This window comes from Staurois parvus, unplaced genomic scaffold (genome assembly GCF_062004578.1).
Source record: "Staurois parvus isolate SC_StPar_1 unplaced genomic scaffold, SC_StPar_1.0 ptg000839l, whole genome shotgun sequence".
Taxonomy (NCBI): Eukaryota; Metazoa; Chordata; class Amphibia; order Anura; family Ranidae; genus Staurois; species Staurois parvus.
Genome location: NW_028318635.1, coordinates 3219963 through 3238808, shown reverse-complemented (window position 1 = coordinate 3238808; position 18846 = coordinate 3219963). Strand labels below are relative to the sequence as shown.

Below are 18846 nucleotides of genomic sequence, written 5' to 3'. Positions count from 1 at the left end.
GCATTTCAATGTATTTTTATGGGAATGAAAACATGCCAAAACCACATCAATCTTCCCAAATGGAGCTATGAAAGTAAACTTTTCTGAGCTTTAGGCGTTCAGCTTCAGGTGAACTGGAATGGAGATGTGAACCATCTCCACAGAATATTATTGATTTTTTTCTCCCTGAGCGTTTTGAAGCTTCGACTGAAGAGCGCAGCAAAAGCGGACCATTGTGAAATGGGCTGTAGTAAACAACCTGCTTTGTGTTGCCTTGACAAAACACTTGATTTCAGTCACACCGAATCCCACTTTGAAATCATGTGACTTCACTTGAATTCACACAATGTCAATGTTGGATGTCAGTCTGACTTCAGGTGCGACTTTGGAGACATTGGTGTGACTTCATAAACTATGTCTACGCAAGTCGCACCTGAACTTGCAAACAGTAGCTCATGAAGTACTTTTATCACCGCTTCCATTGCTGACAACAGGGTGTAAACTATCAAATCATGACAAGTCGCACCAGCGTGACCGGTACGTCTTTATCTGATGCTTGCACAACTGTTTCAGCTACTTTTAATACCTTACTTTAGTGTGCAGTGCAATACTATCAGCCACCTTTACTCCCCTTGACCTGTATCATTATTACTATGCAATGTGTATGGCCTGATAAGAAGGCAGAACACAGTCTGACTGGAAGAACACCCAGCCATGACGAGCCCTCAGCACGGACCTCTATACAGAGGCCGCTCTATTAGCTTTGTTCCACTGAACTGTACGTAGCGTCGGTCGCAGAGGACGACGGGACACGTAGTTCCTCGGCCAGTTATCGCTCTCCTCAGTCGCCTTGTGGACGGACCACAACTCCCAGAGTGCAGTGCGGCGGAGGAGCATGCGCTCTACTATGTGACTTTAGTGTAAGCACGGAGGGAGGAAAAATAATGAAGGAAATAAAATAGACTGTGTGTAGAGTCGCAGCGCCGCGGTACGAGTTACACCTGCGGCCGGCTGCACACTGGCTTTCCGTAGAGGGCTCTGCTGGTAAAGGAAGCGACTCCCGGCGCCTGAGGCAGCGTCACTTCTTTAGGTAAGGCAGAGCCCGCGGGAGTGTGTGCGGCGGATGGCTGGAGCGGAGCCGGTGCTTTTATTGTGCAGAGAGTCGGTCTAACTCCGCTTCGGGTTGCGTGCTGCCTAGCGGACTCCTGATTGGCGCTTTTGATACGCGGGGGCGGGGAAATTCGCTACTGCTTGGTGAGGCAAGCAGCAATTATTTGTCCGCACCCATGGAAGATAACCCGCTTCCAGATATCAGGATTGGCTGTGTGCAGTACTGTGATGTTCCTCGAGGGCCCTTGATCCTGGGTGTGCTCTCTATAGATATTTCATCCTGCAGCCTAGTGCAAAGTTGTGGTGTTCCCTTTTATTACACGTCAGTACAACTGATTGGGAGGACTGGCTACCTTTGACCAGGGTGGGGATAAAATGGACCAATGAGCCCTTTCATAATGGGGGCGGTTGTCTGTGGACTAGGCGATGAGCGCCATCGCTCCTCATTGATTGGTGACCGTGATTTACTGTAACACCTTCCCGAGCGAGCCTGCCAGGAAGGGCTCACTGTACCAATTGCCTCCTCATCCCTTTAAACCCAAACACATATGAATTACGCAGGTTCTGAGGCTAATTTAATGCAGATAAGGCACTAGGTGAGTTTAATCACCACCTTAACTCCTTGGCACTGGTGCATCCTGGCCCTTTAAGGGTTTCAGAAGCTGGGGGGTGGGATTTTAAGGTCATGTGACTGCCGTGATTCGTCGTCACATGATCGGGAAAGGTCCCAATCAAAAGAGGAGATTGGGACCTTTCCGTGAGTACCGTCTGTGTGTGCTGGGTGCGTGCAGGGAACACGCTCTCAGCACATATGTTTTTCTTAATTGCTCACAAATGTGTGGTCACTCGGCTTCAAGGCCCAGATATCGGGAGGCCACACATTTGTATGCAGCCGTCACGAAGCGGTTAATCAGCCACAGAACCCAGAGGCGTAGCTAGGGGGGCACATATGCACCCAGGTGCCAAGGTACAGGGGTGCCAAAATGAGGTCACAAGATCACTGCAGAGAGGAGGGCAGTGAGCCGGGCATGTGCTGGAGGGGAAAGTAGAGAGCCGAGCCGGGTGAGTAGTGCCATGGATGAAGGGGGGGCAATGTGATCGGAACGGGGGGGTGTCTACAGGGACCATATGAAGTGCGGGGGGGGGGTGTCATGAGGTGACCGTTCGTCCCCGGGCGCAAAATATCCTAGCTACGCCTCTGACAGAACCTGTGTCATTAGCCTCCCTAGCGGTCTGATTATGTTCATATTTCTGTGCTCAAAGCGGTACATTTTTTGCATGGAAATATGAATGTAGGCCTGTCATTTTTAGGAATAACTCACTGAAATCTGTCCGCACAAGAGTGTAGTAAACATCCCGGGTATGTTAAAACTTGAAACCCAAAATCATAAATTATAATATAATGAATAATCATAAAAAATAATAATATAATAATACATTTAAGTCAATAATATAATCAAACCAAAAACACTGAAATTGGAAATATAGCGCCAAGTTCACACATCACTGAGCAAAGTCGCAAAATTGTTTTCAGTGTCTGATGACGAATTTCCCCACAAATCATTATCACTCAATTCTGCAAGTGGTTCTAATTTACTATCGCTGTTTTCTAGCTGATCTAAAACCACTTTTGACCTAAAAGGACGCTTTTTGGACACCATGAACTTTTCTCAGTTTCCAGGCAGAAAGAACAGTAAAAATGTTGAAAATCAAAAACATTGTAATCCGATGGTGCCACCAGTGATTTAGAAAATCTGTCGTTTTTCATGAATTTTCCAGCATGCCTGATAAACGAAATGGGGAGGAACCACAAAAATCGGCTAGTGCCATTGGCCAATTATTCTTAGGTCTGATTTTCAAAAGAATGACCGGCCTAAAGGCCAAGGCAATTTTGTGCATGTGCCATTGCCTATGAATGACTAGTTTATAGATGATATGTGAATAGTAGCGTGTAATCAGCGGTGGTGACACTGCTGGCTACACACTGTTGATATTCACTCACCAGCCACTTTATTAGGCACACCTGTTCAACTGCTTGGTGACAGAAATTGCTAATCAACCAATCACATGGCAGCAACTTAATGCATTTGGGCATCTAGATGTGGTGAAGAGGACTTGCTGAAGTTCAAACTGAGCATCAGAATGAGGAAAAAAGCAGATTTAGGGACTTTGAACGTGGAATGTTTGTTGTTGCCAGACGGGCTGTTCTGAGTATTTCAAACACTGCTGATCTCCTGGGGTTTTCATGTACAACCATCTCTAGGGTTTACAGAGAATGGTCCAGAAAAGAGAAAATATCCAGTGAGTGGCAGTTGTGTGAACCAAAATGCCTTGCTGATATCCGAGGAGAATGGGCAGACTGGTACGAGATGATAGAAAAGCAACAGGAACTCATGTCAATATGGACCGACACCTTGTTGAATCTTTGTCACAAAGAATTAAGGCAGTTCTGAAGGCAAAAGGGGGTCCTACTAGCAAGGTGTACCTCAATAAAGTGGCCGGTGAGTGTATACATGCTGGCCCAGAGCTGTGGTGGCGGCCAATGGGGTCCATGTATGATGTGTGCACATGAATGTTAGCAATTATGTCCCCAGAATGAGTTTTTTGCTGCCAGGCGCTAATGTGTGAATGGCTCCACAGAATTCTGTATTACTGCATAGAGATGCATACGAAACTACAGGGGTTGTACGAAAATATGGAAACACTGCATGATTTGCAGGTATGAAAGTGACGACATGTTTGGTGTTGAAAGCGGAAGTGATGTAATGTTCTTTTGCTTCCGCTGTGTGATGAGATACTTGTGCGATGAAACTGCAGAGCTCAATCTCAGTCTTCTAAAGCTTGTGTCCACAAAAACTGCGTGGAGGGAACTCCATAAGCAAAACATTCGCGGGTGAGCTGCAATTGCCAAACCACTAGTGACCAATATTAATGCTCAGAAGAGGAGAGAGTGGTGCAACACCCATAAATCATGGATTATCGATCGATGGAAGACACTAATGTAGTCTGGTGAATAGCGCTTCAGTGTTCCCAACCACCGGATGTGTTTGTGTGGCAAACACCGTCCCAAGCTTATGACTAGGACTGTTGTGTTTAAACGGTAAAGCACAGTGGCGACCAGGGGCGGACTGACAACTCAAGGGGCCCCCGGGCAATAGGGGATCATGGGGCCCCTGTGTCCTTGCCCAAACTCAAAAAAGCCTATGAAAAAGGTACCAGGGACATCTCATGGGGCCCCCTACTGACCCCGGGCCCGAGTTTACAAATGGTCAGTCCGCCCCTGGTGGCGACACAATCATGATTTGGGCAGCCATATCTTTTTGATCTGCAGGCCCCATCATCACCTTGAAAGGTAGAGTTGCTGGCAGTGACTATGTACAAAGTTTGACCATGTGCACCCCATGGTGCTGACATTGTTTCCCAAAGACATCGCCATTTGCCAAGACGATATGCTCCAATTCACACAGCTTGTGTTGTCAAATCATGGTTTGACGAGCATGCAGATGAAGTCTCGCACCTTCCCTGGTCGCCGCAGTCACCGGACCTCAATATCATAGTCACTCTGGTCAATTTTGGAGAACAGGGTTCAGGATCGTTTTCCACCTCTGGCATCTCTGCGAGAACTGGAACGATTTTTGCATGAGGAGTGGTATCAGATTTCATTATCCACCATCCAAGACTTGCATTATATTGCCAAAAGTATTGGGACTCCTGCCTTTACACACACATGAAGTTGTAATGGCATCCCGGTCTTAGTCCGTAGGGTTCAATATTGAGTTGGCCCACCCTTTGCAGCTATAACAGCTTCAACTCTTCTGGGAAGGCTGTCCACAAGGTTTATGATTGTGTCTGTCTATGGGAGTGTTTGACCATTCTTCCAAAAACACATTTGTGAGGTCAGGCACTGATGTCTGATGAGAAGGCCTGGCTCGCAGTCTCTGCTCTAATTCATCCCAAAGGTGTTCTATTGGATTTAGGTCAGGACGGTGTGCAGGCTAGTCACGTTTCTCCACCCCAAACTCACATGTGTTCATGGATCTTGCCTTGTACACTGGTGTGCAGTTATGTTGCAACCGGAAGGGGCCATCCCCAAATTGTTCCCACAAAGTTGGGAGCATGGAATTGTCCAAAATGTCTTGGTATGCTGATGTCTTAAGAGTTCCCTTCACTGGAACTAAGGGGCCAAGCCCAACCCCTGAAAAACAAACCCACACCATAATCCCCCCTCCACCAAATTTTGCACAATGCAGTCAGGCAAGTACCGTTCGCCTGGCAACCGCCAAACCCAGACACATCCATCAGATTGCCAGGTAGAGAAACGTGATTCATCACTCCAGAGAACACGTCTCCACTGCTCTAGTGTCTGTGTTTATAGGTAAAAAAAAAATACAAAAACAAAATGCGTACTGTTTTTCTGGGCTGTACTACGGGTACAAACAGCAAATAACATACACATATATGGTATCGCTGCGATCGTCAAGAGCTGAAGAATTTATTTTGGGTTGTTCTTTGGTGCCAGGTTATGGTAGTGACAAGAAACACACAGCTAAATAAATTATTATATTTTTTTTTTTTTACTATTTTGGGCCAGTTTTCCTTTGATAATAAAAAAAAAATCAGGAGATTTCCATTAACATTTACCACCAAATGAAAGCCCAATTTGTCCTGAAAAAAACAAGGTATAATTGACCTGGGTCTACAAAGCAGTTGTGATATGTACCGTTTTACTAACAGATGTCAACGTTGCAAAATTGTGCTTAGGTATTTAGATTTGTTTTACCCTTAGGCGGGAAGTGGTTAAAGCAATATTAAACCTCAAGCAAAAAATTTAATATATTGCAGCTTACCAATCATTTGCTGTGGTAGCTTTGGAAGAATGAGTAAAGAAGGCACAGCAGGCAGACAGCATTGCCAGTCTGGAAAGGGGGGAGGGTAGTGTTAAATGTGGTAGCAGATTTGAATACACCAATATTTGGGCTAACGGTTTCACATGAATAGATAAAAGCTGATCATTTTAAGCACTCCTGTCAGTGGTAAATAGGTTGTCTCATCCATGTAAACTGATACATCCTGCTCTGGAGCTTCTGCTTTTGAAAAACACTTACTGGCTGGATCACCAAATAAAAATAGAGGAAAAAAGCCTAAAAAATAAAAGAAATGCAGCCATCACATCTAAGAAATGGTAATCTGCAATATATTTGCTTTTGGGTTTAATACTTCTTTAAGCCATAGCAGGTTCAGGCCAGAAATGCAGGGGGTACCAGAGAGACAAAGTGTAATATATATATGTGGATTTTACAAGGATCTTTGAGGCTGACCAATATCTTTCAGCAAGTCAGAGGCATTGCTAGATTTTGGAAAAAAAAGGGTAGAGCTGTATTCAAGGGCCCCTGGATAGCGGAAAAGACAACAGAAGTTCTAATCTGTCCCACTATATCCAAAACCAGAAAAAAAAGAATTTGGTTTGACCTAAAACTTTAAGCAAACCGTCCCAAAGGAAAATGTTCATAGCAGCAAATAATACATATTACTTGCAAATTGGACGTAGAATGACTTTTTCATTTTTTAATTGGCGGTTTTCATTTTATTTACAGAAATGTCTGTTTTAACATCACCAGTCTTGCCAAAGAGTACCGAATTCCTGGTGGGAAGAGACGTTGTAAAAGATCTAATGTCTGCCTTGGAGCAAATGGTAAAATAAGGCAATTACTAAAATGTTTGGCTTTATCTGTATGTATAAATGTATATAAGGTGTTGACATTGAGTGATGTATACAACCTCCTCCATGCAGCAAAGAAGAAGTGGCCATACTTGCACTTAGTAAAAACAATTATATTGTTTGGACATGCCTCTGTGCTGAATTAGAATGTACAATCGCCAATACAAATACTACTTGCTGGACAAGCAGGCACCACCAGGACAGTGCAGTTCAATTTATGCACAGTGCTAAGAGCTTCCAGCTTCCAGGTTTTTTTTTGTCAAAGCTTAATTGAACAAGCTGAAGTTAGAAGCAGATTGGCTACCATGCACAGTTGCATCAGATTTTGCACTCTCCAGCTTTTGTAAATCAACCCCAATAACTCACCTGGTAAAAAAAAAAAACTAGTTTGACTACCACTTTGGATATCAGAGGATTTACTAAGGCTCCATGCACACTGGGTGTTTTGAAAATGCTGGTAACGTTAGCTGTGCAAAGTCACGTTAAAAACATGAGTTTTTTTAGCGTTTTTTTTTTTGTAAAAAAAAAAGTCCAAAAAACAACGGTTTGCGGCTTTTTGCTGCATTTTTCAGCGTTCGAGCTTTTTAACAGCTAAAAACTCTAGAAACCCACTAGTCCTGTTTTTTTTTTTTTTTTTTTCCAGCCAAAAAACGTCCCTGCCAAAAAACATTGATTACAGTCTGTGTGCATGGACACATAGGATAATATGCTGCGGAGTTTACTGGCTGTAGAAAAAAAACGTCAAAAGCCAAAAACAGCCGCTGTAAAAACGTTCTGTGTGCATGAGGACAATGTTTTTCTACTGTTTATTTTGTAACTGCACTATAGATCTCATTTTTTTTTCTTTCTCCTTTCCTGATTCTTCTTATATATCTACATTTGGTATTATCTGATATTCATGTTATTCATAAACAATTTGAAGTAGCTTTGATTGGATCTGTAATTTTTTTTTTTTTTTCCTTAACCACTTGCCTACCGGGCACTTATACCCCCTTCCTGCCCAGGCCAATTTTTAGCTTTCAGCTCTGTCGCACTTTGAATGACAATTGCGCGGCCATACAACGCTGCACCCATATGAAATTTTTAGCATTTTTTTCACACAAATAGAGCTTTCTTCTGGTGATATTTAATCACCTCTAGGTAAAATTAAAAATTAGTGAAGCGCTTGTATCACATGAATACAATCATGTATCTCCATATAGTGTAATTATAAATCAAAGTGACCACTATATATAATAAATGTGTGTTGACTCCCTCTAGTGTAAAGAAAAAATAGTGTCAACCAAAATAGCTAAATAACACACATTAGGAAACTAAATATATAGTGCATAAATCAAATATAATGAACAGAATATATATATACGTGAAAACAGAATATTGGCCACATACAATGGTGTCTAAATTATACATAAATGATATATGCCATAGGTGAACAAGACAATATCAAAGGTGAAAAAAATATTCCATGCATGTGACTGTGCTTTAAGCTGGAACACACACGTGATCTCCACTTCTAAGTGCAAGTACTCTCCTTCAAATGGCAGCAATGCCTGCTCACCTCCCTTCCTCGACCCACACAGGGCCTCAAAGCAGTTACCACCTCAGTGGTGTATTCCTCTGGCAGACTCCTTATTCCTCCTCCTCTCTTATGCAACTCATAAAAAGACAAGAAAGCCTTCCATAGTGTAGTAAATTTAATAGGCAAAGTTAAAAATTACAAAGTTTTCCACTCACATGCTCCTTTCCATAAAAAAGCGTTTTTCCCAGCCTGTGGGTAGATATGCATGCACCTGGGGGAATCCAATATGGCCACTGTGTCCGGACATACGTCACCAGGAAGTAGACAAACCGACGCGTAGCGTCACGTGCGTCGTGACTTCATCAGGGTTCATCAGGCCTGATGAAGTCACGACGCACGTGACGCTACGCGTCGGTTTGTCTACTTCCTGGTGACGTATGTCCGGACACAGTGGCCATATTGGATTCCCCCAGGTGCATGCATATCTACCCACAGGCTGGGAAAAACGCTTTTTTATGGAAAGGAGCATGTGAGTGGAAAACTTTGTAATTTTTAACTTTGCCTATTAAATTTACTACACTATGGAAGGCTTTCTTGTCTTTTTATGAGTTGCATAAGAGAGGAGGAGGAATAAGGAGTCTGCCAGAGGAATACACCACTGAGGTGGTAACTGCTTTGAGGCCCTGTGTGGGTCGAGGAAGGGAGGTGAGCAGGCATTGCTGCCATTTGAAGGAGAGTACTTGCACTTAGAAGTGGAGATCACGTGTGTGTTCCAGCTTAAAGCACAGTCACATGCATGGAATATTTTTTTCACCTTTGATATTGTCTTGTTCACCTATGGCATATATCATTTATGTATAATTTAGACACCATTGTATGTGGCCAATATTCTGTTTTCACGTATATATATATTCTGTTCATTATATTTGATTTATGCACTATATATTTAGTTTCCTAATGTGTGTTATTTAGCTATTTTGGTTGACACTATTTTTTCTTTACACTAGAGGGAGTCAACACACATTTATTATATATAGTGGTCACTTTGATTTATAATTACACTATATGGAGATACATGATTGTATTCATGTGATACAAGCGCTTCACTAATTTTTAATTTTATTTTGCACTTATTGGTATCAGCTAAGTGACAGCAGCTGTATTTTGTCAATTATTCCCATGAGCGCAGGAGGATCCCTTATTAATCACCTCTAGGTGTTTTCTTTATTGCGCATTAAACAAAAAAAGAGCAAAAAATTTAAAAAAAAAGTTTTTGTTTCTATTATAAAATTTTGCAAACAGGTAATTTTTTCTCTGTCACTGATGTGCATTGATCAGGCTGCACTGATAGGCAGCATGTTGCATGGCTTACAAGGCAGTACTTCGTAGAGAAATTGCTGGAAAGTCTTTTTAATGGATAAAATAGGGATTGAGGGACTTGGTATGAATGCTAGTGCTGCAGGAATGGTAAGTAAAACATCGATGAGTGCAAATCCCGGTCAGTGAATTTCTTTGGTAGTTGGAGTTTTTTAAACTACAGTCTGAGCCAAAGGTAAAGTGCATGCCCCACAGTTTAGTCATGCTTTGCTATGGAAAAGAGCCCTCGTCTGGGAGCGTTTCCAGCAGTTTCATCCTGCACCCCAGTCTGTCTCATATGACAAGCCCATGGAAGACTGTGGGGAATTCCAAAACATACAGGGAAACCTATGAACAGGATGCAGCTGCTGAAAACACTTCCATGTGCACATGTCAGATTGAATATCATCATAGCGTATCTTTAGAAAGCTAGAGAAAAAGTAAAAACACACACTGAGATGAAAAAGCATGTATGCCTTTCTGTCACTTTGCTAAGGACATGCCTTCCTTTTTCGGTCATAAAATCTACAGTAAATATTTTTTTTACCCTATTTTTTCAGTTCTGGTTTATACTAAAGTGTTTCGCTTTTTTCTTCTTCCTTTTGTAGGTCGCTGAGTTTGCCAGAGTAAAAGCAGAAGTAGCATGCATTGCAGTGTATGATTCGGAAGCCCTCATAGCTGGTAGCAAAAAAGGAAAAAGCTTCTTGGAGGTTAGAAATGATTTCCAGACAGATTTCATACAATACTGTAAGTATATTCACACAATATTGGTGCCCAAATATTCTTTATTGATTTTTTTTTTCTTTCTTCTACATCTGGTATGTTTCCTATGGCATCAATACTTGGTACAGTATAAAGTATGTTGTCCCCCACTGGATCATCCACATTTTCTAGTGTTGCACTCTTCTGTAAAATCGTATTTTTCAGCAATGACTTATTCTTGTCACTCTTTCATCGGCTTAGTGGAGCATCCAGTTTATGGTTGTCCAATGCATGATGGATAATGCCTATGCAGCTAAGTTATCATTGAATTCTTTCTTTCTAACTCATGATCTGCTTATCTGGTCACTAATTTTTGGTGGACAGATCTCTTGGATAGAGTCAGAGTTCCACAAACTTTTTTTTTTTTTAATTTTAATTCTGATAAACAGGTGTATTATACTGAGAACATTTGACACTTTGACATAGACTTGTGACTTTAAATATACATATTAAAGTAGGGTAAAGCAACAGGTTCTCTTCCACCCCCACTGCATTTAAAGCGGTAGTAACTGTTGTATTAGAAGAAAAATACTAATGCCTGCCAGTTAAGGGCTTAAAGTGTTACTAAACCTACAACAGTAAAATCAGTCTGTATATGCAGTAAAGCATGTTTTTTATACTCAGTGGAACCTAAGGGGTTAATCCTCCACATTGTGTTTGATCCTGTCTTCTCTGATTCCCCCCTTTTTTCTACTGTCCCCAATCCATCTGCAGATAGAACAGAGCCTTGGGGGGCAATCTGCACATGCTCAGTTTGGCGTGTATTGCTAGAGAGTTTTTTGTTGTTTTTTTTTTTCTTGGGAGAGTGCATGTGATCAGCACGGGCAAATCAGTGCTGTCCAGACATAGGGTCAGCGGTTATGCAACCTCATAGGACAACCATGGGAGAATGAAAAAACCTCCTACAAGCTTTAACGAGTGCCCTGCTCAACACTGATAGAAATCACAAGACTGCTACATACTGCTGATGAGAAAACTTATTTAGCAGTTTCTATTTACTAAAATATTCACATTTCTATGTTGTGTGTACTGTGGGAGACCAGATATAGTGAATGTAGGCTCCTGGGTTTAGTAACACTTGTTCTAGTATTCATTGCTTTACTAGCACATTATGAAACATATACAGAAAGTGCAGCGCTTATGTCCAAAGCATGTGAAGAACACAAAATTATTCCTGTGTAAACTTCTATAGGAAATAATTCTACAAAAAAAAAAAAATATATATATATATATACATACATACATACATACATACATACATACATACACAGGCCTTGAAATTTCTGCTCGCCAATGAAAAGTGGAAATTATGGTGGGGGCGAGTGTGTCCCCTAGGGCCGTCTTGCTGAGCAGGCTCGGAGCTCAGGCCGGATCTGTTATTGACACTGGGAGCTGTCAGACTGCTCAAAAGCTGAGCGCAGTGAAAGCAAAGGAAGGAGTGTGTGCTGTGCTCTCTGTCTCTCCCCAGAGTACAGTACCCGGATCTGTGAGTGAACAACAAAGTACTGCAACTTTTTATAGGGGTGTGTGTCTACCTAATTTCAGCTCACTCTGGTCACATGATCCTCTGTCAGCCAGTGGTGGCTCCAGGGAAGAGGAGAGAGCACTTAACAGCGTGCATGTGTGTGTGTTTGTGTGTGTCTGTGTATGCATGTACATGTGTCTGCGTGTATGTACATGTGTGTATCTATACGTGTGTGTGTACGTACATACATGTGTATGTATGTACATGTGTCTGTGTGTATGTACATGTGTCTGTGCGTGTGTATTTCTGTGTATGTACATGTATCTGTGTGTATGCGTGTCTGTACGTGTGTGTGTGTACAGGTGTCTCTGTTTGTGTGTGTTTGTTGGTGGCAAGTAACTCTTAAGGCCTGGCTAGTAGCTCAGGACTTGAAATTTTAAGCCCTGTGTGTGTGTGTGTGTGTGTGTGTGTGTGTGTATATATATATATATATATATATATATATATATATTTAACTTAAATAATAAAGTCCAAAAAGTGCTGTGTTCAGTAGTGTTGTAGAGATCAATCATGACCAGTGACCTCTGTGAAGAGTGCATCTGTGACAATCCTCCAGCACTATGCACTCACCAGAAGTAAGAGGCAACTAGGCTCTGTACAGAAATCCCTCCGAAAGATGTAACCTTTCCACTGCAGGGATAGATTGCCCATGAGCAAGAAACTCAAGAAGAACAGGTCGGAATGGAGGTCCTACGACGCAGCTCTTTTATCTAGGATTTACTATCTCCGGATTGATTGCTTATCCATGCACTGGAGCTGATACATTTACCTTAGAGGGATCCCTATATAGAGCCCAGCTGCACTGGATATTGTGATACATATGTGACATGGATGTATAGAATGTATGTGTGAAGGATGATTGACACTCAATTGCCATAATTTTAGTAGGATAAATCAGTGGAGAAGTAACTGAGTTTAGAATAATAAGACAAGGACATTGTAAAAATCTGTCAAGGCTAGACCTATGATTCATAGTTACCAGATGTGCAGTCACAATCAGTCAAGGACTCATAGTTACAAGATTTATAGTCGGAACAGGTCAAGGTTAATAGTCACAATAGATACACAAACAGAGTCTACTGCGCATGGCAGTAGACAAGGACACTGCAAATTATGTATATAAAAGACGGTGGATTCTAGGGGAATTTGGGACTTGAAGACACGGCAGACGTGCCTTGCGGTGATTTCCCAGATTCCCCTTTGCTGATTGCTGAAGTTCCCCAATCGTTGGGTAACGGGTGATGCTACAAAATCCGGTGATGTATTGATGCTTTTTTCTTGCTATAATATGATCTAAATATGATTTGCAATTCTGACAATTCCTTTGTTATTATACTAACAGAACTTATTCAATAAATCATGTTTTGCTTTAATATTTATTAAGCCTAATCCGTGTATTAGTGAGCGATTGTAGTAAAAACACTTTGTTAAAAACACTTTGTTTTGAGGCAAAACAGATATTTGGCCATCTATCCCTGCAGTGAAAAGGTTACATCTTTCGGAGGGATTTCTGTACAGAGCCTAGTTGCCTCTTACTTCTGGTGAGTCCATAGTGGTGGAGAATTGTCACAGATGCACTCTTCACAGATGTCACCTTATGTCACTGATCATGATTGATCTCTACAACACCATTGGACACTGCACTTTCTGGACTTTATTTATGATTTAAGTTAATGTTTTATTTATATATATATATATATATATATATATATATATATAATTTTTTTTTTTTTTTTTTTTTGTATAATTACTTCCTATATAAGTTTACACAGGAATAATTTTTGTGTTATTCATATGCTTTGGACATAAGCGCTACACTTTCTATATATGTTTCTGTTTTTAGTGGACTTAGGAAGGGTTACCGCTTTGTGCTAGCTGCTCATTCACTAGTTCTTTTTCTTTGCCCTCACTAGATATTTTTGACACTTTTTTGATAGCATATTATAAAAGACTTACCTTGAAACAAAGCCCTCCAGTGGCACCCTGTCACTGCTGACAGGGCTTCCAGCTTCACTCAGCCTTCCTTCTGGGTTAAGGGGCTCTGACCATTGAATAGCCCAACCACAATTACATCACCCCTGCACATTCACATGGGAGACATGGCAGCAGAACAGAGCTCTGAAGAGACGGCATGAGCAGGCTGTCCCTTCAGAGTGCATTCGCCTGTGACGTAACTGACTTCAGAAACAGTGAATATCTCCTAATTGGTGCACATTTGAGAGATATTCCATGTGCCTACAGGTATGCTTTTTTTTAACAGCTTATCTGTAGGTACAAGTATCCAAGCAGTGTTTTACTATCTCTTTAATACTCATCTTCCCTTTTGTTTGCCATCAGGGGAAGCTCTTTTGTAAGCTCAAGCTGGATCCCAGGAAGAGATTACACAGGGCTGAGCCCCCATGTGATAGTGCTGGGCAATTGCCAACATAATTTCAATACCCAGAATTACCCTACATTTTTTGCTGTCAGACAGGGCAGGAAAGGAGCAAGGGAAAGGTTAGCTTATTTAGAGGCAGGTCTAGGCATTAAAGGTATAGCAAGGCAAAATATATATTGCTTACATGGAACACATGCCCCCTTTTTTATCTCTTCAACCACTTCAATACTGGGCACTTTCACCCCGTTTCTGCACAGGCCAACTTTCAGCGCTGTCACACTTTGAATGACAGTTGCATGGTCTTGCAACACTGTATCTGTATGAAATTTTTATCATTTTTAGATGGCACCTTCTTTTGGTGGTATTTAATTACCACTGGGTTTTTGTTGTTGTTGTTTTTTTTTTAAACAGACTGAAAATTAAAAAAAAAAAGTTTTTCTTAGTTTCTGTTGTATTTCAAATTTTGCAAATAAGTCATTTTTCTTTTTCCCTGTTGTGCGCTGAGGCTGCACTGATAGGCGGCACTGATGAGGAGGCACTGGTCAGATTGCACTGATGGGCACTAATCAGGGCACTGATTAGTGCCTTGATTACCCATGTAAATAATGTACTGACAGTCTTGCTGCTTATTGCCTCTCCTTACCTCACACAGACACAGTGGGTGGGGGGGTGGAGATTTGCTAAAGCCGGTTCACTGGAATCTCATGCAGCTGTGTATGGTAGCCAGTCAGCTTCTAACCTCAACTTGTTCAATTAAACCTTCGCTATAAAACCTGTCAGGCTGGCCATATACTATACAATTTTCTGTCCAATCTCTGCCCGATTTCCTTTAGATTTACCTTCAACTATGTAGTGCAAGGACCTGCCTAATTGGATATAATTGAAAGTGTTGTTTCGGTTTGACCTCATATTCTATGCTTTTAGATAAATCTAAAGCAAAATTCTCAAGAAAGTTGTATAATGTATGGCCAGCCTTAGTAAATAAATCCCAGTGTATAAGGAAAAGACTGTCGATAATCGGCAAGTCTGTTTTACATGTGATCAGCTGTGATTGGACACATCTGATCACATGGTAAAGGGCCGCTGTGATTGGCCCTTTTCCCTGATCAGTGATCAGCTGTGTCCAAAAGACACAGCAGTCAGATTGCACCCGATGTGTGTCCCAGGGGACATCCATGGGCACCCTTCCAGAACTGGATAACCGTGCTGTAGTTGCCTATAGCAAAGTCGACGAGGTCAAACATGCTGCAAGTATAGAAAAATAACTGTTGACATGCCAGACATATAGGTGTTGATTGACTAAAACTGGAGAGTTCAAAATCTGATGTAGCTCTGCATAGAAAACAATCTGCTTCCAGTTGTTTGTTTTTTTTTTTTTGTTTTTTTTTTGGCAGAGCTTGATTGAAGCTGAAGATAGAAGCTGATTGGCTAGCATGCAGAGCTGCACCAGATTTTGCACACTCTCCAGTTTTAGTAAACCAACCCTATAGTGTACTTCCACCATTCATCTTTGGCATAACAGGGCTCTGAATTCCTAAATGCCAGCCCTGCCTACTTCATTTCTGATGGATTACAAAGAGCACAGCCCTCTCCTTATCTTCTCCTTGTTCACAGGCAGAGAGCACAGAAATGTATTCGCTCACAAGAGGTATGGCAAAATTGGCATGTATTTTAAACGCTTTAAAGCAGTATTAAAACCAAAATGTATTTTATTGCAGCTTACCAATCATTAGATGTGGTGGCTACATCAGTTTTCTTTTCTTTGGCTTCTTTTCACCTGGTGATCTGGCCTGTAACACATCTCCTGTATTAGTGAGACACAACTCCTAAATGAATGAGCATAGGAGGCACAGCAGGTGAGCAGCATTGTTCGTCTGGGAGGAGGGGTGTGTTTATATGTACTAGTAGACTAAAGTACGCTAAACAAATTCAAACCAGCTCACCCTTTATAATCAGTTACAGCAAACCATTTTTTTCTTTTTGGGATAAAGGCATTATATGAGTAAATAAAAGTTGATCATTTTAATCATCCCTGGAAGTGTTAAGTAGTTTGTTTCATCCATATAAACTGATACATTTTGCTGGAGAATTGGCAAGCTGCAATATAATGTTTGCTTTTTTGGTTTAATAACTGCTTTAATGGTATCTTTAGCAGACCAAAATGGAGCATATAAGAGAAGTTCATTGTTGGTATTTATGTACACTTTAATCACTTGAGTCCTAAATGCCACGGGGACAATGGGTATTACTTCCAGCACCATTTTAAAATGGTACGTGGACTCAGTAGTTCCTGTGGCATTTAGTGAAAAAATCAGCTTCTGAGCTTTAATTCTTTCTACAGATTGCTTTATAGGCGCACAATGTAGAAGAGAATGTAAACTTACAGCTTCTACTGTTGTACAGCTGCATGAGAGGGGTTTGGATCCAGTATTCACTAACTAAATCCAGACCATGAAGAAGAAAAGGTTAAAATAATAGAAAAATAAGTGTGTGTGTAAGATATCTATAGAGAGATAGATATATATTGAAATATCTCGTAAATATAAAGTTGCAATAGTAGTGCTATGTGATCTGGATAATAAAGTGAACACAAAAAGCAATTGCACATCTGTGTGAAAGTCACCACTGTTATGTTAAATTGAGCCCTCGTCAACGCGACATAATCTTATCTAATGTTTCACTAACAATTTATGCAGTCCTTCCTTGTTTCCTGCTTGCAATTCAAAATAGTGCTGAAATGGGAAAATAAAACTTCTTTAAAGTAAAACACATGCTGTATGTTCAATTTGGGCTCCTTTCTTGCAAAAGGTCTGATGCAGGCCGCTAAAAAAAAGAAATAGGAGATCTGTCCCCCTCCATCTATGTGGATTGGAGGGCATTTGGGTGTTAAGGGACAATGAAGTCTGTATACACCCAGCCGCCCCATAGAGCACAGAGGGCTCTGTCTGTGTCCGTTCTGCACAAACAGAGCAAACATGGACCTGTCATCCACCTGCTCTGCTGAGCAGGGGAACAGTGGATAGATCCTCTGCTGATCTAAACAGAGCCTTGGGCTTCACCGTTCTGCTACGTTACATAAAAGTCTCATTGATATTACTGTAATCGGCAGACTTTGTTGATTATATGTTAGAGTAATTATATGCGGGTCAGGAAATACAGAATTCTTAAATGCTGCATTGGGGAAAAATTTTTTCTGTCCTGAGTACAAACTAGGGAAATAAAAATATAGGTAACCAAATCTGCTAAAAAAATAAAAGCCTGTTCTCCTCCCCAAAAAATGGTGTATATTACAAAAGGTATAAACTGCAGAACTAAGTCATGCCCAAAAAACTCTCAGGGACTCAAGGGGATGAAGGAAAAAGGCAAGAGGGTAAGTAAACCTGTTTTAGGCTGGTCATACATTATACAATTTCCTATGCAATATTCCTTTTAGATTTACCAAAACCATATACCGTATTTTTCGCTCCATAAGACGCGCCTAGGTTTTAGAGGAGAAAAACAAGAAAAAAAATATTCTGAACCAATGGACTGCAGACATAGTACAGGAGATGACCAGAGACTGCGGACATAGTACAAGAGATGACCAGAGACTGCGGACATAGTACAGGAGATGACCAGAGACTGCTGACACGGTACAGGGGATGACCAGAGACTGCGGACGCAGTACAGGGGATGACCAGAGACTGCGGACACGGTACAGGAGATGACCAGAGACTGCGGACACGGTACAGGGGATGACCAGAGACTGCGGACACGGTACAGGAGATGACCAGAGACTGCGGACACGGTACAGGGGATGACCAGAGACTGCGGACATACTCAGTTGTGTATTTAGATTTTGTGCTGCCCTAGGCAAAACAAAAATCGTCTGCCCACATGGACACCGACCAACACAACCCCCCTTCCCCCTCCCGCGGAAAGAGAAATGACATTGACCAACAACACCCCCCTACACCCCACTTGGGAGAGCCTTCCACTAACCCCCCCTGGCGATAGAGACACTCATCTTCACAGCTCTGGACATCCACGGGAGTGAGAGCCAGGCTCTACATACACCATCAAACAGCCCGCATCCTCTCTTGGATCCCACCTGGTTCCCATGGTGCACATGACCCTTCTTTCATCCCTTCTTCTAGGGGGAGGTGCTGCCCCCCTGAAAAATGCCGCCCTAGGAAAGTACCTTGTTTTCCTTGTGGTAAATAGGCCCCTGGACATACTACAGGAGATGAACAGAGACTGCAGACATAGTACAGGAGATGACCAGAGACTGCAGACACAGTACAGGAGATGACCAGAGACTGCGGACACAGTACAGGAGATGACCAGAGACTGCGGACACAGTACAGGAGATGACCAGAGACTGCGGACACAGTACAGGAGATGACCAGAGACTGCGGACACAGTACAGGAGATGACCAGAGACTGTGGATCTTTGGGGAGGGAGGGGGAGCGGGTACCTGAATTTGACAGGTACCCGCTCCCACTTTCGCAGAGTTGTC

At 41.9% G+C, this 18846-nt stretch overlaps 1 protein-coding gene across 3 annotated transcripts in view; it reads left to right on the top strand.

Annotated features, from left to right (window-relative positions):
* The first annotated feature begins 865 nt into the window (after nt 1-865).
* The window catches only part of GTF2I (general transcription factor IIi), a 90560-nt gene continuing 72579 nt past the window's right edge, over nt 866-18846 (top strand). For all 3 annotated transcript variants that reach the window (XM_089655391.1, XM_089655390.1, XM_089655389.1), the window contains exons 1-3: nt 866-1069; nt 6684-6781; nt 10292-10430. In XM_089655391.1, coding sequence (XP_089511517.1) covers nt 6686-6781; nt 10292-10430 — 235 coding nt within the window. In that variant the 5' untranslated portion in view covers nt 866-1069; nt 6684-6685. The remainder of the gene's footprint in view (nt 1070-6683; nt 6782-10291; nt 10431-18846) is intronic.